The sequence below is a fragment of the Vicia villosa genome, linkage group LG1, assembly GCF_029867415.1.
Source record: "Vicia villosa cultivar HV-30 ecotype Madison, WI linkage group LG1, Vvil1.0, whole genome shotgun sequence".
Lineage (NCBI taxonomy): Eukaryota > Viridiplantae > Streptophyta > Magnoliopsida > Fabales > Fabaceae > Vicia > Vicia villosa.
The window spans coordinates 57,577,601-57,599,944 of record NC_081180.1 but is presented as its reverse complement, the minus strand read 5'-3'; the positions used below and the strand labels follow the sequence as shown (position 1 = coordinate 57,599,944).

Here is a 22,344-nt window from a genome sequence, read left to right as displayed (position 1 = left end):
TTCTTTATGTTTGCAGTGTGATGGAGATGTTATATTCCTGTCACTTTCTGTTGGACAATTTTGCAACAAAACAAGGCTCCATAGGTACAAGACATTTTCAGCTTTTAATGACAGCCACTCTGAAGAATTTTTATAATGTTACGAGCTGGGGTCGTCTTTGAGAATGTACAAGAAGGACTACCGGATAGGGACTAAAATTTGTCACGGTTATTTGGTAGTTAAATAAGTTTCTATAAAATATTTGTCACTAATAAATCGTGATTAAATAAGATCTCTAAATATTTTGTCATGGTTGAACCGTGACTAACTTACACATGATATCTAAAAACTTAAGAAGGATCTCGTTCTGAGAAGCTCTAATTGTACAAATTTTATTTTTAAGGTTTTACAAAATAAACCAAAACCAAAATTTTATTGTATACTTAATTGATAAGTAACAACTGTTTTTTTTTTCAATTTTAATATAATAAAGTTTATACAGAAATTGATGGCAAACGGACAACAAGCTGCACATTTACTTATCGATGATTGTGCGCAGTCGATAAGTAACAACTGATTTTTTTGTGCGGTCGTAATTCTATGATTGTACGCAGTCAACTATATCGATGGCCGTTCGATTCCGACATAACATCTAAATTTAGACCATCAATGACATGATTGTGACTAAACAAAACCAAATATGTAACCATTACTTAATTCGTCAAAATCACCATTTCAAGTGTGAAATTGATTAGTACATGACTACATAAACATGAGTGGAGTATTATTTAGTCACAACTGCAAAAAGTTGATAAATAATGTGAACAGAACTCAGGAAAAAAAGTGAAATTGGATAGCAACTAATCTGATTAGTATCCAAACCTGTTAACAATACTAGAGTGTATGTGTATGTGTATGCATGAGAATTGAGAAGAAAAAGGTGTGTTTGCACTTTCTCTTTCAAAGTATTTAAGTAAACCTTTCATTGAACCCAATGAATGCCATTTTCCTCTGCGCCTCTTAGCCCCATTACTTCACTTTACCCCACGCCCAGTCCATTTCCTCCCCCCCTCTCTCTACCATTAATGCTGCATGTCGTACTATTGGATGAGAATCTACTTTGCTGACCACAGCATTCAGAATTCCCTTTTACTTTTCACACTAATCTTACTACCAAATATTCAACTAAATATTGCAACACTATTTAATAGATTTAGAACTTAATCGCAAATGAAATATATTTATAGCATGTTTGGTTTGGCATTAGTTGTATTTTTATCACGTTCAAATGTGATTTCAACTTGATTTTAATAAGGTCGAATTCTTAGCTTTTGGGTCAGATGCGCATCTACTTGTTTTCCACCGCAGAAACAAACATGCTATTAGTATACTTGATTGAACATTGTAAAGAAAAACCATATTCATTATATCTTTAGTCCTTAGTTATTTTCACAACTGACCAATAGTTATTTTCACATTGGACAATTTATGGGTGAACATGTGTTTATAAACGAGGACAATTTTTACTTTACAATTCAGTTTTTGTAGGTTGATTTAGACTCAATCACGATTTTTAAGATAGAATCAAAGTCCAATTCAATATCTGCTGAGTCACCTCATTAAGTTCCCGCTATCGGATCACTCACAATTAATTTTAACGTTTCATATATTCAGTTTGTGACGTATTTTTAAGAAGGGACAATCCTCACTTTAAAGGTCAATTTTATATGATTGAGTTATCGTCAAATGACCTTGAATATTTACTTTAAAGCAACGATTGCTATGTCTGAATACTCAATGGAAAAGTGTCAGACGCGCGTTTGGTCCAAAATGTACTCTTTGTAGTTTCTTATTTTCACGGTGAAAGTGGATGTAAACATGCGGTGGAGTGAAAGAAAAGCTATTTCAAACATACACCATGTCGATCTTGTCTTCATAAAATTAAAATATTTTTAAATATCGATCAATTATAAATTGCATAGGACAACTATGGGATGAATCCATTCAGAGATCCAAGACATTTCTACTTTAGTTATGATACAGGCAAGACGACTACCTAGTCTAGATTAATTTTAGGCCTGCAGCAAAGACCTAATAGATTTTCTTTCGTAAGAAAAGATAAACCATTAGATAGTGAAATTTGCATCCTAATTTATTAAGGCCTATCCAAACTAAAACTGTTCACATTCCTAGGACAATGAAAGAGACCAAACAAATGCATAACAGGGTGGAAATTGCAATGCACATTTAGTGGTATGGTTGAGAATATGCTAAGGACTTGTTTCAATTAAAAACAGCAAAAAGCCAAAGCTTTTGTCACACATTGGACTCACTCACAGGTTGCTATCATATATCTGCTACAAGTCTACAATAAGTAACTAGCATGGATCTTTTTTAGGTAATCATCAAATTGATCTTTAAAAAAGTTTGTTAGTCTCTAAGACTTGTCTGAAATTACATGATTCTGCGTGGTAATAAAAATAATGATGTGATAGGTCAAGGGTATTGTTAATTTGGAGTCACAAACGTACATTTAGGTTGAAATCTATATTTTCAATAGCAAATCAAATCTATTGTTAGTATTACTTTTTAAATAAAATGAACTTCTCTTATGTAAAATATGTAAAAATGTCTTAAAATGAAAGAACAATCCTTACTCAGTTTCTTGTGTATAGTATATACTCCACTCTAGCTGCTAGGGTTATTACAAACCGGTTACTAAGAAATTTTAAACAAACAATTGAAAAGCTCAAATTAGCAGTACATCTTCTACATATTTCTCTGCCCCTATTTGATGGCCTAAAATAGAATAATTTGGGCTGAACTTTTCCCACCCTAAAAAATCTCTAAGGTAGTATTAGTATGCATTATTAAAACAGTTTTATACCCCGAAGTATATTTTCAGAACTAAAAGCACAATTTTTTTCAACGTGAAAGTATACTTTAAACTACCGAAAATTACCTTATAAAAATTTCAAAATACTCTTTTGATTCCGAAAATATATTTTTGGACGCACCCTAAATCACATTACATCAGAATGAACATCAATTAGCATGTCGCATTTGTCTACTTCAACGGCGCGGAACCCCACTTGAATTTAAGTTCATGAAGTACACCCCTTTTAAAATCAAAATCCATATTGGAGATGCCTCTACAATACTCAGACAATCGAAAAATTATGAAGCTCGAGTACCGTTCATTCTCGATTGACAACGAAAGAAATATTCAGTTCAACAACTTGAGTTGAAGATGGGGGCAAATATAAGGGTTATGTGCAATACATTTAACTGATATAAAACAAAAGGTTCGATCGAGCTGGATACGGCGATTCTGAGATCGATCGAAGATATTATGAAGATGTTGAAACGTCCATCTTCAGGTTGAAATGTAATGTTCGATTTATGTTAACGATTATCTATGTAATGTTTCATTTTTTATGTTATCAATGTTAATTTATCTCTGTTTTTGCATCTGTTTCGTTTCTGCATTTATTTTTGGTTCAATATGTCCCAGAAATACATTTTCGTAAGATATACAAAGATGCATTTCCAGATTAAATCCAGTCATATAATTGGGACGTAACTAAAAAACAACAGAAATGAGTGTGTTTGGGATGCGTTCGGAGATGTATTTCCGAATTTTAGGGATAGTTCTAATTGTTCACTTGGGTGTAAAAACAATCCTTAGAGTGTCTTAAGCAATTCCCTAAAATTATGTGTAATTTTTTAAAAATGTGTTATGGATAAAATTGGGCCCAAAGAATATAAGGCCAACACAAGTACCACCATGACAAGGCCCTTCATGCCTCAATAGAAAAAAAAAGAGTTTGGGGTTACTTTTCCATCCTATGAAGTGCTCTCTCACCACAGCAAATTTTTTAAAATGTTCATAAATTTCACATGGATATCGGAAAGCATCTTTTATACACACATGTTAACACTTCGTAAGTAAGTCACCCGCAACTACGGATTCAAGAGATGCACCTGTGTCACTTATCACTTATCTCTTTTGGTAAGGTTAACAATTTGTTCATAGTCTCTCCTATCTCTTTTATCTCTAGATACAATCTCCTGATCCTTTTCATTCGGTAACAGCATACATTTTTTTTAAGAAGCTAAAATATATTAAAATGTCTATACTAATTACTAAGCACAAGATGTGCAAAGAAGAGTAAGAGAACAAAATATCCACAGAAAATTACAAAGCTACACCTCCAAGGGTGATACACAGGCCCTGCTGTAAATATCCAACATAACCAGATGAAAACCTGAACAGCTAAAACCATAAAAAACTTAACTACCAAAGGCAAACATAATAGCAGATTATTCAGACAAACAGCTACTTCAATTACAATTACGTTTATTTGGAAATATTAAAATCACACATAAGTAGCCTTATGACAGAATTGATAACAGATAAATATCAGAAGCTAATTACTACAAAATAGATTGATAGAATATTGAACTTAACTCCATATTTGATACATAATTTCCAAACAATATAACACATGTTAGGCCACAGTCAATTGAATTCTCGGCAATGGCATACCATATGTGGGAGGATTCATGCAACATCAAAAACATGAAAATCAAGAAGTTGTATAGAATTACGCACCCAGTTTCAGCAACCACACTTAGTTTGGCTCAATACTGTTGCCTTTGAGAAGGGTAGGGAAGTGTATCTCTGAAATATTCCGAAGATGCATTGCCGGATTTTTTTTTTTTTTTTTGTATATTGAGGGTGTCTCACTTGCAACGCCTTTTTATATGTATCAGCCTATCAGGTGCATCCGGAGATGCATCTCCGAAATATGGAAGGACAAATTCTAGTTTTCAGTTTGTTCACCATCACTATATGAGGTGAGAAAAGTAATCCCAAAGAGTTTTCTTATTGTAGTTACGACTTACAATTATATTACCATTACTGTTATTTTCAAATTTTCAGTTTTGGGTAAGTACAACAATTTACAACTTCATCATAGTTATTCAAATGATCAAAACAAGAACAGCTTACATATGTGACAATTGCCAATTTGCCATTTCTAACTCAAGCTTTGGTACAATATACTTAAGTTCACAATGAACTACTTTATGTAATACTAAATTACAAAAAGGTTTGTAGATTGAATGATATAAATATGATTTTTATGTGTTGTCTCTTGTATGATTCACAGTGAATCCTATTCTAATAAAACTTAATAAACTGAACATTCCTAATGTCGTGCAAATTTATAACTTTATACAGTACAGTTAAGCAACAGTAACTTTGCAGCAAACATCAAAAACATCATCTAAAGGGGCATGATCACCTGTTCCTTCATCTTTCCTTGCATATAATAGCTCTTTTCCTCTAAACACAAACATCCCTCCCTGACAAAATGTACAAATTGATCAATTTAAGAAACCTTAGTTGTAAAGTAAAATATTAAGTTTGTTTTCACTCATTTGCCACCAGATTAACATATCAAACCTGTTGCAAAACACCACTCCTGTCATCTGGAGTGGCTTCTATTGTATAGTTTTTGGTCGCTTTTTGCAAAGCATCAAACCTCGATAGCACCTTTGCCTGTTAATAACAATTTTGTAGCCAAAACATGTTTATCAGCATGCGAAATGGCAAATGTTTAACAAAAAATATATATACATTTGTATTTCAGAGAAATCTAAGGTAAAGATTACACTGGCTGGATTGAAGAAAGTGCGGCCAAACCCATAGTAGAGGTCTAGAAAATCATATGCCTGAAAGACGGACAAATTGGTTAAAATATACGTTTACAAGATAAGTTCTAGTGGGAGAATACTCAATATGCTATCCATGCATTACCTTGCGGTCAGGATCTGCATAAAGGCAATCCATTGGAAATGGTAACTGAACATACAGTATCAATTGAAAAAGAAGGTATTAGTTTGAGTCTAGACATCAAGTACATGTTCATACCAATATTCTATAAATACGTAAATTACAAGAAAAGTCTTCAAATTTCAGATACATTAAAAGTATAGAGATCCATATCTCTGCTGCTTCTGCTGCCTGAATCAGATAAATTAAAATGACCCCATATTGCTACCCTTGGCTAATTTACTACACAGAGGTGAACCTTCAACAAAGTGCATTTAAAATTAAATCACAGACCATTGAGCCAAAATATACTTGGGACTCGTAACTCAATAACTTTCACAAGCATAACAATTGATCAAAAAACCTTAACAGAAAACTAGTGGCCATGGTTTCCTACCTTTCACCAAACTAGGGTCAGTTGTACATGGTATGCATATCTTTATCTCTTCTTTATTATCACTATCATCACTATCACTATAATCTACAATTAAACCTCACAACTGACCAAAACAAATGTATGTCGATTCACCAAAACTCCACATCATTTATAACTTTTACAAATTAACCAAATAAGGGATAATACAGCAGATGGCGAGTGACATGAAGAGGAGTTAAGCAAAAGAAAGGTTGTGTGAGATGAGGAGTAAAAAAAAAGAGAGGTTGTGTGAGTCTACAAAGAAAATAAGCTCACAAGAACAGCAAAGGAAATAAACCTAAAAAAGAAACCTCTTCGAACTTATCTCTGTGCAATCTCTACTATCTATTGTTTTCAAATTGGTGAAACTTACCCTGCATCTCTTCAAATCACAGAAGCTACAATGCGACTGATAGAAACCTACTGATATAGAAAGGGAAAATCCCGTTGAATTACATAACCCACATAATTATTCTAAACATAACCCACATAATTAATAACACATAACTACTCCTAATAATATAACTGCCACTAAACTGCTACTTATAATATAATAACCATTACAAAAAAGTTTCTCTAACAATACTCTGCTCCTAAAGATTCACATTATCCTCAAGATGAAAGAAATACACCCTAAAAAAATGTATCCTCCTAGATCTCATAACTTGAAGCACAAAGATTTAGTTGTACATAAAATAGGAAAATTCCCCCATATTAAATTTGCTCGCTAATGACAGTCCTCTCGTGACCAATTGTTGGGGCGTGAGCGTCGAGCGACACCGATAGTGGAACTTTCTCGTTCCTAGACTTTATCTTAGGAATAGTAACAAATGTCGTGGGAGACCCGACATTTGCTAGTTTTGGAAATGGTGGTTGTTGGTCTAACCATTATGGCGGTGGCTGCTTATTTGGTCCATCTCTAAGTCTCAATTCTCTAATTTTCACTATTGCATGATCTCTTAAGCATGATGGCACTGTTGACGTCAGCAGATCGCCAAACATGCAAAGGACCATTGTACAACATTTTTATCATGCTCCAGCTCCCTCACCCATCTCACGGCATCCTTCTACTCAACTTTTGTCATCAACACCGGCCTTTCCTTTGAGTTAAAATGAAGCCAGCCTCTGAAGGTTTTGCTGGCGGTAACTAGTCTTCAGTCTGTGATGAAATGGCTGACTCTGCATCACTTCTCTGGACCTTTACATTAGTGGCACATGAATCTGTGTTCCTCATTTCGTCACTCTCATGATTAAATTTGGCTTCCATTGTACAGTTTACTTTTTTGCTATTTTTTGGATCTGCGTGCCTTCAATTTTTTTTTATTTAGTGCGTGCCTTCAACTTCATCACAAGTTTTTTTCTATACTTTGAGATGCTAGTGATTCTTACATCTCGTTTTGAATTTGATACACAATGGGGTTTTATCTGACTCCTGAACACAATCTCAAAACTTTTGGTTGAAATTTCTTGACAATGACCTTTACCAGGTATTTGGATTGCTCTTCTTCCAAGAAAGCCACCAATCAAGAGCATCTCATCTCAATGGAAATGCAATAACCCAACAAAGTTTCATTTATTCCCTCATCTTTCTTGACCCAAAATATTGCTATGCTTGGATCAGCCACTAATAGGCATCCCTTCCATCAAATCCTTGAATCAAATCAGCAGCCATCTTCATTCTAAAATTTCCAACACACTCACAAAATCTTCCTAGATCAGAATTGCTCTGATACCAGTTGATAGAAACCAGCTGATACAAAAAAATATAGCAGAATTTCCAGGGCATGCTGCGCTTCCCTAAGGCCAAAATGGCTCTTTTCCTGTCAAATTCCATGATAGTAAACTCTTCCCTATCTTCCCTTATTTATCCTAAACATAGCTTACATAATCAATAAAACACAACTACTCCTAATACTATAATAACTGTTACAAAACTGAAGAGCAAGTTTTCCTTAATTTCTTAATGAGAGGTCTAACAGTGACCACTTCCACGACAAAGGGAGTCCCTTCCTCAAAACACTTCACCACACCATATGGATCTATGCATATTTTTCATTTGGCCCGCATTTCAAATTTGAAATGTTTTTGAACCCATTAACGTGTCCTTCATCTCTCTCTCAAAAGAACCATGCTGAAATCCTAATCCATAAACACCAACCAGAGACTTCTTTCTTCTATGATGAGAATCTGTTCAGCAATGGCACAGTAATTTCACCCGCAATGCATCATTCAAGTAGTCTTGAAAACACAAGATTGCACATGCATGATCTTTCTCTTTCCGACCTTCATCCCCGCTTCCTGACCCCGCTGGGTTGCACACTTTGCAGACATATCGTGAACTACACTGGAAACAATAAAGTCTTAAAACTCTCAGCTTCCTTTAATTTGGGGTCACACTCAAATTTTATCATGTGATGGATCTATTTTTTTTTTAATCTATTTCTGGGTTTCTTTTAACACTGAAGATTTTGATGGCTACTGGCTGCTGGAAATAGCAAGGTGAACCTGAGTTAGAATCATTGTTTGGCAGGTATGTTTTATATTTCTACCAGTTATGCTTTATTAATTAATTGCGTGTCAGTTATGTTGCCAGATAGTAACAATAAATAGAAAGAGGGCAGGGCATAGTATAGTTGGTTATCGAGGGAAGTTATTGAGTGGTTGCTGGGAAGGGAGAGAAGCAAGCTTTCAGAAACATGGTGAAACTGTGTCTATAGAATATGTTTTATGCCAGATTTGTGAAGATCCATTATTCATTGATGTTTGTTAGATATGTGTCAAATACTAAGCTGAACTCAATTTGATGGTTTCTTTTCTTCCTCTATAGCCTATCTCTTCCACCAACAACTTCAGTCTCCAAATTATAGAAAGTTAACCTGGATTGGATTTGCAATGATACAACTTCTAGATGCCACAATAGGATTTTTTATGTTTGTAAACGTATAAATTATACAAATAAACATTAAACATTATATGATGCTGATACTAGCCATATGTGCATTGTAGAAAACCATGTATGTTTGAATTATAAGAGACCAAAATACGCTTGATTTTCATTTATATACTCAATCTTAAAACCCTAATAATTGAGGCTGAAGCAATACATGGGAAGCACATTTTGCTTTGGATTTCATGGAAGACGCGCATGGTATACAACTTGAGTATTTTAAAGCATCATAATTAGCTAGAAAAATCCTGAAATGACAAAGGAGGACGAAAAACATTACTCGTTCGGCAAGAATACAGGCTTTATCGGGGGCACCAACACCCACTGCAATTAACTTGACACCAGCTGACTCAAACCTTGATTTGGATTCTTTCAAGGTTGAAGCCAATTCCCAGCTAAGAACAAAAGAATACAATCCACAGTAAGAAAAATTATCACTCAAACAAATTCTGATTAATGATAACAAAAACCCAAAAGTGAAGATCATTAAATTACCAGCATGGGCATCCAAAGTGCCTCAAAAGTGCCACCACAGCTATTCCCTGCAAAAAATTAACTCTAATCACCAACCACAAATTAACATTAACCTATTAACTCAACTAATTAACCAAATAAATACTACTTCAAATGAAAGTAAAAAAACCACAATTTCAGGTCAAAAAGATTGTATATGAATATAAGCATGGTGACCTGTTCCTGGTCCCAAAGATCTTTGAACATGACAGGCTCACCGGCGGCCGTGAAAATGCTAATGTCACCGAGATTTTCTGCAACAGTGGAACTGTACTGCGAACTGGAAGCTTTGGAAGAAAGCACTGGTTTATTGCGGGTGACTAAAAATGAACCCTTGAAGGTACTCAATTTGGGGGAGTAGTGTACGATAGAGGTTGGGAAAGTGTGTGAATTTAGGGGTATGATAGATGGATGAAAAGGAAGTCGTAGAGATTGAAGAGTTGCAGCCATTGGTTTGTTCCAAATCGGAATGAAGATGATGAAACCTAGAGAAGATGAATCTAGGGAGAGTGAGATTGTGACTACGAAGAGAGAAGGAGACGCAATAGATTTTCCGTGGCGGGAGAGGTTTTCCTTTCTCCACGCCAATACCAGAATTTATGATTTTAACAAGTCCTTTAAATATTAAAGATTTGTTTGGATGAATTTTAATTTTTTTAAAATTATTTTATCGATTTTATTTTTATTTTAAATAAATATGTTTGATTATTTTATTTTTAAAAACTATTTTAAAATTGTACAATATTAAAAACGGTTTGTTCCTCTTCCCAATTTCTAAAATTAAAAACTAAAATTTTAAAATTTTATTTTAATTTTTTTGTTTTAAAAACTTTTAAAGAGAGTAATTTTCAAAAAAAATAGTTTGATAACATTACAACTTTTAACTAGATAATAATTTTCGATAATAATTTAGTAAAATTAGGCTATCAAACAAATTTTATTATTTTAAATTTTAAAAATTAAAAAAAATAGTTTTAGAAAACCAAATAAAATAGATGCTAAACCTCCGAATGTCCATTTTTATAATTGATTAATACCAAAATTAAATGTCCAATTTTATAATAGAATAAACCAAAATTAATCCTCAACATCCTTCTTTACTTGACTTCCTTGTTAGTAGCTCAATAACAAATGACAACAAGGCATTTAGAAATACTTTTGTCTCATTATCTCTCTTTCAATCTTCAATTTAGGTAGAAAGTAAAGCAGTAAGAGAAAAAGAAAAAAAAAAACATCACTAAAAGAGAAATGATAATATATGAAAGGAGAATAAAAACAGATGTATAGTCTTGTTGAAATTTTCAAATAAGTAAAACCTTTATGGTTAAAATATTTTTAAAAAAATAACCTTCAATTCTTACTCGAGCTGAAGCTGAGAAAGGGAAGACAATTGTGAATTTTGTATTTATAACGAGACATTAATTGTTTTACTTTTATTTGTTATTTTGTTATTGTGATAGTAACATAAAAGTAAAGGAGATAATTGTGTTAGGTATTGTATTTGTGGTGAGTACTCTGATCCAACGTGTGTTAAAGAGCACAAGAGGGCTTATTTGATTTAAATATGTAAAAAATAAATGTCTTTACTCAACTACTTAGTTGAGTATTTGTAGATAAGAACTCTAATATAGAAGTCAATTGGGAAACTGGTTCTTACGCTTACAAATCATTACAAATCAGTTACATGTCTCCCTTATTTTTACAGTTTTAGAGAAAAGGCTTTGTAAGAAAAGAAAAGAGATGAACGAGGCAATTGGGAGGTCCACAAAACCAAAGAGAGACCATGGTTTGATAATTTGAAGGAAAAGAAAACTTGTCGAGGAAGCTTGAATAGTCTCGACAATTCCTTTTGCAACTGCGAAGCAGACATATGTTGCCAACCCAATCTCTTTCCCGAACTAAAAAGAAAAAGACTACAAAAGATCATTATAGTGGTTGATAAAGTAACATGCATTGATATGAATTCTATAATCCAAGGATGGTCAAAATTGAGAAGTAATTTTAAGTCATTCCAAACATTTGACATGTTAAGATTTCCTGTAGATGAAATAAGAAAAATAAGATACGTGAAATATTAGCATAACATGGTAATTCTATTAAAAAATAATGTGAAATAGATGATGTTACCTGAACTTTGTCAATATCAAGCATGATTAAATATGACAATTGTTGGTCCATTTTATTTCTTGTCATCGGTCTAGGACATAAATTTGTTGATGTAGGATTCCCAAAGGTTAACACCTAGTTCATTTCCACTAATTAAAAAAAGGACATGATTAGTCAAGTATGAAAGATATCAGTAATAATAAAAGTAGAGAGGAATGAAGAGGAAATAATAGTATAAATATTGTTCATCTAATAAGATAATGTTGATGCACACCTTTTTATCACCTATGCAACTTGGGTCTCGACAACTTCACGGAGAATACCAATGACATTTACATAAGGTAGAAATTGGTTAAATGATGGCCCAAATGAACATTTTGGAATGGAAAACAAAAATTTAGAGAAATTATAGTATAAGCGGTAAATTTGAAAATTTTCATCTTATAATTCTATAATAAATTTGAAATTGAACTTGTGTCGTGGTATTTTCATGATGTTTATCTTAGTGATAATGGTTCCAACATTAAAAAAGAGTTTTACGGAGATTGTCATAAACCTTCAAAGATAGACCATTGTCCAAAGAATCATTATTATAAATGGTATTGGTTATCAAATATGGATGTGAAAGTTAAATGAGTAATATTTGGTGATCATTATGTCTTTTTTATTCATGTGCTCATTAATGCATATTTTCAACTATATTTTTGATAGGCAAAAAAGAACTAATTGTGTTAATGATGCAGGATTAGTACAAATTAAAAATGTATCCCTTGATTACCATCACAAGTGAGTAAGTGACCTTTATACATTGTTTTCCAGTCTATTTGTGGCCATGAACAATTTTTACCTCTATACATGTTGTTTTGATTCATACAATCATGTCAATTTATAAGATAAAATGTAATTTAATCAAATAATTTAAGCTTTTTTTATAGAGCACTCTTTATCATTTAGGTGAACTTGAAGGAAGGGCAACACTAATAAAACAATGTCATATATCTTAATTAGTTAAGGTATGAAGGATAAAAAACACTTAGAAAGGGGGGGTTTGAATAAGTGTAGTCTAAAAACTTGAACGATAAAAACAATTTGCACAGTTATTTTTATCCTGGTTCGTTGTTAACTAAACTACTCCAGTCCACCCCCACGGAGTGATTTACCTCACCTGAGGATTTAATCCACTAATCGCAACAGATTACAATGGTTTTCCACTTAGTCCGCGACTAAGTCTTCTAGAGTATCATGATCACAACTTGATCACTCCAGGAACAAATGCTTAGACACAAGCTAAGACTTTCTTAGAGTATCTTGACCACCACGTGATCACTCTAATTACAACTGCTTAGACACAAGCTAAGACTTCCTAGAGTATTCTGATCAACACTTGATCACTCTAGTTACTTACAAATTAATGTAATCAATTCTAAGAGTATTACAATTGCTTCTGAAAAGCTATAATCACAACATTGATATTTCTCTTAATGTTTAAGCTTAATCTCACTAATATATTACAACAGCAATGTAGTGAGCTTTGATGAAGATGAAGTTTCTGAGCTTTGAGTTGAACAGCGTTTCAGCAAGTTTTTCAGAATAAGTTCGTTCAGAATTGGTAACCTTGCTTCTCATCAGAACTTCATATTTATAGGCACTTGAGAAGATGACCGTTGGGAGCATTTAATGCTTTGCGTATTTTGTACAGCATTGCATTTAATGTTTCACTCTTTTGTCAACTACCTCGAGCCTTGTTCACGTTGTGTCTACTGACGTTGCCTTTAATAGCTTCTAACGTTCCTTTTGTCAGTCAGCGTAGCCTGCCATCTTGTACTTGCTTCTGATCTGATGTTTGTGTATACAACGTTTGAATATCATCAGAGTCAAACAGCTTGGTGCAGAGCATCTTCTTGTCTTCTGACCTTGAAGTGCTTCTGAGCGTGATACCATGAGAACTTCAGTGCTTCTGCTTCTGATCTCAAGTTCTTCTGATGCTTCCATAGACCCATGTTCTGATTCTGCTTTGACCATCTTCTGATGTCTTGCCAGACCATGTTCTGATGTTGCATGCTGAACCTTCTGAGACAAAGCTTCTGAGCGCTGATTTGTGCATACTCTTTATATATTTCCTGAAAGGGAAATTGCAATGTATTAGAGTACCACATTGTCTCACACAAAATTCATATCCTTGTTATCATCAAAACTAAGAATATTGATCAGAACAAATCTTGTTCTAACAATCTCCCCCTTTTTGATGATGACAAAAACATATATAAATGATATGAATTTGCGATCAGAAAGAGCAGACGGCTAAAGACAATTACACAGCTAAAAATATAAGCATGTGAATATGTCTCCCCCTGAGATTTATAATCTCCCCCTGAGATAGATAATCTCCCCTGAAATAAATACTAGAAGAATTTTATAAATAAAAGACTTCCCTTAGTATTTCAGTAGAGACGTTCACATATGCTTGATCTTCAGAACATTCATGACTTCTGATTTCTGCTTCCATAGGACAGCTTCAGAACATTGAATTTCTTTAGATCCTCAGAACATTCACAGCTTCCGATTCCTGCTTCCATCAGACTGCTTCAGAACTTGAATTTCTTTGATCTTCAGAACATTCACAGCTTCTGACTTCTGCTTCCATCGGACAGCTTCAGAACTTGAATTTCTTCTTACATCACTTCATGCTAGATTGTATCAGAACATTGTTGAATGTATCAGAGCATCATCAGAGCATCTCTACATCCTGAAATGTTACAGAACAAAACTAAACGATAAGAGTTAGCATGAATGAGTCAGAACATAGAATATGTTTCAGAACACATAATATGTATCAGAGCCATATAAAATGTATCAGAACAAATAGACATAATGTTTCAGATCATATTCTATCATCAGAATATCTGAACATTCTTCCTTCTTGCTTCTGATCCTGAAGCTTCATAGCACTCAGCTTGCTTCAAGAATCCAAAAGCTTGAATTCATCTTGATGCTTCTTATGTTGATCTTTAAAGAGAATCTTCAATTCCTGCAACAACACAACTTAAAGCATAGAACTTTGCAAGTTCTGTTAGTAATGTGGGGCCTTTTTACCCGGAAACTGATAATATTAATCAGATCATTTATCATATATTTTCTCCCCCTTTTTGTCATAACATTAAAAAGAATATAAAAGATTCAGATGTAGAAAACGACAAAGGAAAGAAACAGAATTAAACTTTTCATTGATTAAGCAAACAGAATTACAAAAGATGTATGCAGAACAAGAATATGCTGCAAGTAAAGAAAAAACTACAAGGACTCAAGGACTACAACCCTAGCTTAGACATAATCTTAGCTAACATATCATGAATCCCTGCATCGTTCTCAGTTTTTCTAGTCATAAGAGCTTGAGACACTGCATGCCTGTCCAGACGAGAAGCTCTACGGGAAGAGAATACATGAATCCAAGGAGGAAGTGAGAGACAGTTCACAAGAAGAAAGCTAATGTCTCAAACGGGGCTTTCCCTTAACATAGAAGTCAAGTACATGATGCTTAACTTCATCCAAGATTTCAAGAAAGTCTTCTTCCTTTGGATAAATGTTGATAACAGCATCACAGAAGAGATCTGGCTTGAGACTTCTTGGAATCTTGAGTCTCTTGTGAGATCCGTCTTGAAATCAATGTAGGCGATCCCCGAGATTTGTTTCTCAACCTGGAACCAATCAACCCTTCCAACCATTCTATTCAAATAGATCGACCACCCTTGAGCCTTTGCCTTCGCATCTTGGTAGAAACCATAAGCACCCAAATCATCAGCGTCCACATGAGATTTACACAAAACTTCCATTACTGGTGGAGGAATGGAGAAAGTTTTCAGTGGAGAAACCTCTTGAGAGGAACTTGAAGATGGATTCATGGTGAATGCTAGGTTGAAGATGAATAAACTAGGGTTTATGCAAAATGCAGATAAAGAGAGAGAGAGAGAAATAAATAGAGGAAAAAGAAACGTTTGAAGAGTATAAAAAGAAAAAGAAATAAACTGAAATGATGAATGGCATTTAATGTTACGTGACAAGAGGAGAGAGACTTATGACAAATGAAGTGATTAGCACAGTTACCTAAGTAGGCGTCCCTTCAACTGCACGCATGCTTTTCCAGAAATAGTGAACACGTGTTTACCATCTGGAAAGCCAGTTACAGCTGTTTTACTTTTAAAGAGATTCTGAGTCAACTTAGACAATGAAACGTTAGTAATAACAGAATCACTACTTCTAATTGATTACAATCAGAACTTCTTATAAAAAAATTCAATCATATTTCAGAAGATACTCATACATAAGATCTTCTCATCTTCTCATTCTGGGCATAAATCCATACTGATATTCTTCAGAATGAACTTAAACCTATCTTCAGCAAGGGGTTTTGTAAAGATATCAGCCCATTGATGGTCTGTATCCACAAAGTTTAAAGATATATCACCCTTCTGAACATAGTCCCTTATGAAATGATGTTTAATCTCAATATGTTTAGCTTTTGAATGTAAGATAGGATTCTTAGATAAACATATAGCAGAAGTATTATCACAGAAAATAGGAATGTTACTCTCATATATCTGATAATCTTCTAGCTGACTTCTCATCCAGAGCATTTGTGTGCTACAACCAGCAGCAGCAACATATTATGCTTCTGTTGTTGAGAGAGCAATTGTAGCTTGCTTCTTGCTGTACCATGAGATCAGATGACTTCCAAGAAATTGACAACTTCCAGAAGTGCTCTTCCTTTAAATTCTATCCCCAGCATAGTCAGCATCACAGAATCCTACTAAGTTGTATTCTTTGGATCTTCTGTAAACTAAACCAACATTAGTAGTACCTTTCAGATACCTCAGAATTCTCTTAACCGCAGTTAAATGAGATTCTCTCGGATCTGATTGGAATCTAGCACACAAACAAACACTAAAGAGAATGTCAGGTCTAGAAGCAGTTAGGTATAGAAGAGATCCAATCATACCTCTGTACAACTTCTGATCTACCTTCTTACTTACCTTATCCTTACCTAGGACACATGTTGGATGCATAGGAGTTTTGGCTTCTTTACTTTCAGAAAGATTAAACTTCTTCAGAAGTTCTTTCACATACTTCGTTTGATGAACATAGGTTCCATCAGAAGTTTGGTTGATTTGAATCCCAAGGAAATACTTGAGTTCTCCCATCATGCTCATTTCAAATTCAGCCTGCATAGACTCAGCAAACTCCTTTCCAAGTGTAGCATTAGATGTTCCAAAGATGATATCATCAACATATATTTGACATATTAAAATATCCTTTTTAAAGGTTTTACAAAAGAGAGTAGTGTCCACTTTTCCTCTAGTGAAACCATTTTCCAGAAGGAAAGAATTTAAACGTTCATACCAAGCTCTAGGAGCTTGCTTCAATCCGTATAATGATTTCTTTAATTTAAAAACATGATTTGGAGACTTGGAGTCTTCAAAACCAGGAGGTTGATGGACATAAAATTCTTCATCTATATAACCATTTAAGAAGGCACTCTTGACATCCATCTGATAAAGAGTGATGTTATGTTGAGTGGCAAAAGAAATTAATAGACGAATAGATTCTAACCTGGCCACTGGTGCAAAGGTTTCTGTGTAGTCAATCCCTTCTGGCTGACTATAACCTTGAGCAACCAGTCTGGCTTTGTTTCTTACCACTTCTCCCTTCTCGCTTAGCTTGTTTCTGAATACCCACTTAGTGCCGATGATGTTAAATCCTTTTGGTCTAGGAACCAAGTCCCATACATCATTCCTTGTAAACTGATTGAGTTCTTCTTGCATGGCAATTATCCAGTCTGGATCTTCTAGAGCTTGATCAACAGAAGTTGGCTCGATCAAAGAAACAAGACCTAATTGACAGTCTGCATTGTTCTTAAGGAATGCCCTTGTTCTGATGGGATCATCTTTCTTCCCAAGGATCACATCTTCTGAATGAGCTGAAACAAGTCTAGGTGATCTTCTAACTGTTGGCTCTTCAGAAATCTTGAGATTCTCTAAAGATGCAGCAACGTGATCTTCTGATCCATTGCTTCTGAGACTATCAGCTTCTGCAGCTTTGCTTCTTGGTTCTACTGCTTCTGATATATCAATATCAAAATCTGCAAAATTCTCAAACTACTTTGGTTTTTCAAGACCAAGCTTATCATCAAACCTGATATTGATTGATTCTTCTACAATCAATGTTTCAGTATTGTATACTCTGTAGCCTTTAGAGCGTTCAGAATATCCAAGAAGGAAACACTTTTGTGCTTTAGAATCAAACTTACCAAGATGATCTTTAGTATTCAGAATAAAACATACACATCTAAAAGGATGGAAATAAGAAATGTTGGGCTTTCTGTTCTTCCACAATTCATAAGGAGTCTTATTTAGAATAGGTCTGATAGAGATTCTATTCTGAATATAACACGCAGTGTTTATTGCTTCTGCCCAGAAATGCTTAGCCATATTGGTTTCGTTGATCATGGTTCTGGCCATTTCTTGTAGAGTCCTATTCTTTCGCTTTACAACTCCATTTTGCTGTGGAGTTCTAGGGCAAGAGAAATCATGGGCAATACCATTTTCTTTGAAGAACTCCTCAAAGAATCTGTTCTCAAATTCACCACCATGATCACTTCTAACCTTTATGATTTTGCACTCTTTCTCAGATTGGATCTGAGTGCAGAATTCAAAGAACACTGAATGAGACTCATCCTTGTGTTTTAAGAACTTTACCCATGTCCAGCGGCTATAATCATCTACGATGACTAATCCATATTTCTTCCCTCTGACAGATGCTGTTTTGACTAGGCCAAACAGATCAATGTGCAAGAGTTCTAACGGCCTTGAGGTAGACACAACATTCTTAGACTTGAATGCAGGTTTGGAGAACTTGCCCTTCTGACATGCTTCACAAAGAGCATCTGATTTGTATTTCAGATTTGGGAGTCCTCTGACCAGATTTAGTTTGTTAATCTGAGAAATCTTTCTCAAACTAGCATGTCCTAATCTTCTGTGCCAGACCCATTGCTCCTCAGAAACAGACATAAGACAAGTCACCTTCTGCTTCTCAAGATCAGAAAGATCAATCTTATAAATGTTGTTCTTCCTCTTGCTTGTAAATAGGATTGAGACATCCTTCTGACTTACAGCCTTGCAAGACTTTTGATTGAAGATTATATCATAACCATTGTCACTTAATTGACTTATGGACAATAAGTTATGCGTTAATCCTTCTACAAGAAGTACATTAGTTATGGAAGGAGAGTTACCAAGACTTATGGTTCCAGAGCCAATGATTTTGCCCTTCTGATCTCCTCCAAACTTGACTTCTCCACCTGGCTTATGCACCAGGTCTTGAAATGTAGACCTTCTGTTAGAACAAGAATTGTTCTGATCAATAATATTAGTTTTGATGATAACAATGTATATGAATTTTGCTCAAGATAATGTGGTACTCTAATCCTATGCAATTTCCCTTTCAGGAAATTTATAAAGAGTATGCACAAATCAGCGCTAAGAAGCTTTGACTCAGAAGGTTCAGTATGCAACTTCAGCACATGGTCTGGCAAGACATCAGAAGATGGTCAAGCAGAATCAGAACATGGTCTATTAGAAGCATCAGAAGAACTTGAGTTCAGAAGCAGAAGCACTGAAGTCATGGAATCACGCTCAGAAGCATATCAAGATCAGAAGATCAGAAGATGCTCTGCACCAAGCTGTTTGTACTCTGATGATTTTCAACGTAGTATTTACAAAGAACAAATCAGAATCAAGTACTAGATGGCAGGCTACGCTGACTGACAAAAGGAACGTTAGAAGCTATTAAAGGCAATGTCAGTAGTCACAGCAAAAGCAAGGCTCGAGGTAGTTGACAAAACAGTGAAACATTAAATGCAATGCTGTACGGAATACGCAAAGCATTAAATGCTCCCAACGGTCATCTTCTCAAACGCCTATATAAATGAAGTTCTGATGAGAAGCAAGGTTACCAATTCTTAACAATTTCTGTGAATATTAACTTGCTGAAACGCTGTTCAACTCAAAGCTCAGAAACTTCATCTTCAACCTCACTACATTACTGTTGTAATACTTTAGTGAGTCTAAGCTTAAATCTGTAAGAGAAATATCACAGTCTGTGATTATAGCTTTTCAGAAGCAATTGTAATACTCTTAGAATTGATTACATTAATTTGTAAGTAACTAGAGTGATCAAGTGTTGATCAGGATACTCTAGGAAGTCTTAGCTTGTGTCTAAGCAGTTGTAATTAGAGTGATCACGTGGTGGTCAGGATACTCTAAGAAAGTCTTAGCTTGTGTCTAAGCAGTTGTTCCTAGAGTGATCAAGTTGTGATCAGAAGACTCTAGAAGACTTAGAAGTTGTCTAAGTGGAAAACCATTGTAATCTCGTGTGATTAGTGGATTAAATCCTCAGTTGAGATAAATCACCTTGTATAGGGTGGACTGGAGTAGTTTAGTTAACAACGAACCAGGATAAAAATACTTGTGCAAATTATTTTTATCTTACGAGTTTTGAAACTACACTTATTCAACCCCCCCTTTCTAAGTGTTTTTCTATCCTTCAATTGGCATCAGAGCGCCGGTTCTAAGGTGCATGCACTTAACCGTGTTTAGAAAAGATTCAGGAACAGAAAAGCGCTTCAATAAAAGATGGCTGGTGAAATTTCAACAAATACATCTACATTTACATCTGGCTCAGCTGAGCAATACAATGGTAATGGTAACAATGGTTACACTAGACCACCAATATTCGATGGTGAAAACTTTGAATATTGGAAAGATAAATTGGAAAGTTACTTTCTTGGTCTGGATGCTGATCTATGGGATCTTCTGTTGGATGGTTACAAACATCCTGTTAAAACTACTGATGTACGGCTCACGAGAAGCGAAATGACTGATGATCAAAAGAAAGAATTCAAAAATCATCACAAATGCAGGACTGTTTTGCTGAATGCTATCTCTCATGCTGAGTATGAGAAGATATCTAACAGGGAAACGGCTCATGACATATATGAGTCCTTGAAAATGACTCATGAAGGAAATGCTCAAGTCAAGGAGACCAAAGCTCTTGCACTAATCCAGAAGTACGAAGCCTTCAAGATGGAGGATGATGAAGACATTGAGAAGATGTTTTCAAGATTTCAAACTCTGACTGCTGGATTAAGAGTTCTGGACAAAGGCTACACCAAGGCTGATCATGTAAAGAAGATCATCAGAAGCTTGCCCAGAAGATGGGGCCCAATGGTGACTGCATTCAAGATTGCGAAGAATCTGAATGAAGTTTCTTTGGAAGAGCTTATCAGTGCCTTGAGAAGCCATGAAATAGAGCTGGATGCAAACGAACCTCAGAAGAAAGGTAAGTCTGTTGCATTAAAATCTAATTTTAAAAAATGCACTAACGCTTTTCAGGCTGAAGAAGAAGATTCTGAAGAATCAGAATCAGAAGAAGAAGAAGATGAACTGTCCATGATTTCCAGAAGAGTCAATCAACTCTGGAAAAGCAAGCAAAGGAAGTTCAGGAGCTTCAAAAGCTCAAAGAAGCCTGAAAGAGGAGAATCTTCTGGAGGCAGAAGATATGACAAGAAAAAGGTCGTGTGCTATGAATGCAATGAGCCAGGACACTTCAAAAGTGAGTGCCCAAAACTTCAGAAGGAAAATCCCAAGAAGAAATTTCATAAGAAGAAAGGTCTTATGGCAACATGGGATGATTCAGAATCAGAATCAGACTCTGAAGATGAGCAGGCAAATCTGGCACTAATGGCCAGAATGGATGATGGATCAGAATCTACATCAGAATCAGATTCTGAAGAGGTATTTTCTGAACTATCTAGAGAAGAGTTAGTTTCCAGTTTAACAGAACTTCTGGAACTCAAGGCTCATCTTAGTATCAAATACAAAAAGCTGAAAAAGCAGTTTGAATTTGAAACTAAGAAGCTGGAATTGGAAAATTCTGAACTGAAGGAAAAAGTTTTAAATCTATCCAAAGATAGTGGATCTCCTTCTGAAACAGAAAAATCCATTCCTAGCATGAATCATATTCTGAAAGAATATGACTCGAGCTTCAGAAAGTTCTTATCTAGAAGTATTGGCAGAAGTCATCTTGCTTCTATGATATATGGTGTTTCTGGAAACAGAAGGTTTGGTTTTGGCTATGAGGGTGATACCTCACATAAATTTGAACCTGTTGATGATCTGAAGATCACATACAAGCCATTGTATGATCAGTTCAAATATGGCCATGCTCATGATATTAGGCTCACGTCACATGCACAGAAGTTTAACACTGTTCACACCAAGAAGCATGTGACACATCCTAAGAAATATCATGCTGACAAACCTAAAGAATATCATGCTGTTCCTCCTGTTAAATATTTTGCTAAACCCAAGTTCAATCAGAACTTGAGGAGAACTAACAAGAAAGGACCCAAGAAATTGTGGGTACCTAAGGAAAAGATTATTCCTATTGCAGATATCCTTTGCTGCAAAGAAGGAAAAGCACAACATGTCATGG

General features: G+C 34.9%; 1 protein-coding gene across 1 annotated transcript; it reads right to left on the bottom strand.

Moving 5' to 3' along the window:
• Positions 1–4,996: 4,996 nt before the first annotated feature.
• LOC131638700 (thioredoxin-like protein AAED1, chloroplastic) lies at positions 4,997–10,296 on the bottom strand. The gene is made up of 7 exons (XM_058909264.1): positions 9,871–10,296; positions 9,676–9,722; positions 9,461–9,575; positions 5,804–5,848; positions 5,659–5,718; positions 5,450–5,545; positions 4,997–5,349 (listed from the first exon to the last, which is right to left on the bottom strand). The coding sequence occupies exons 1-7, from the start codon at positions 10,141–10,143 to the stop codon at positions 5,230–5,232; spliced, it is 756 nt and encodes a 251-aa protein (XP_058765247.1). The 5' UTR covers positions 10,144–10,296; the 3' UTR covers positions 4,997–5,229.
• Positions 10,297–22,344: the final 12,048 nt, after the last annotated feature.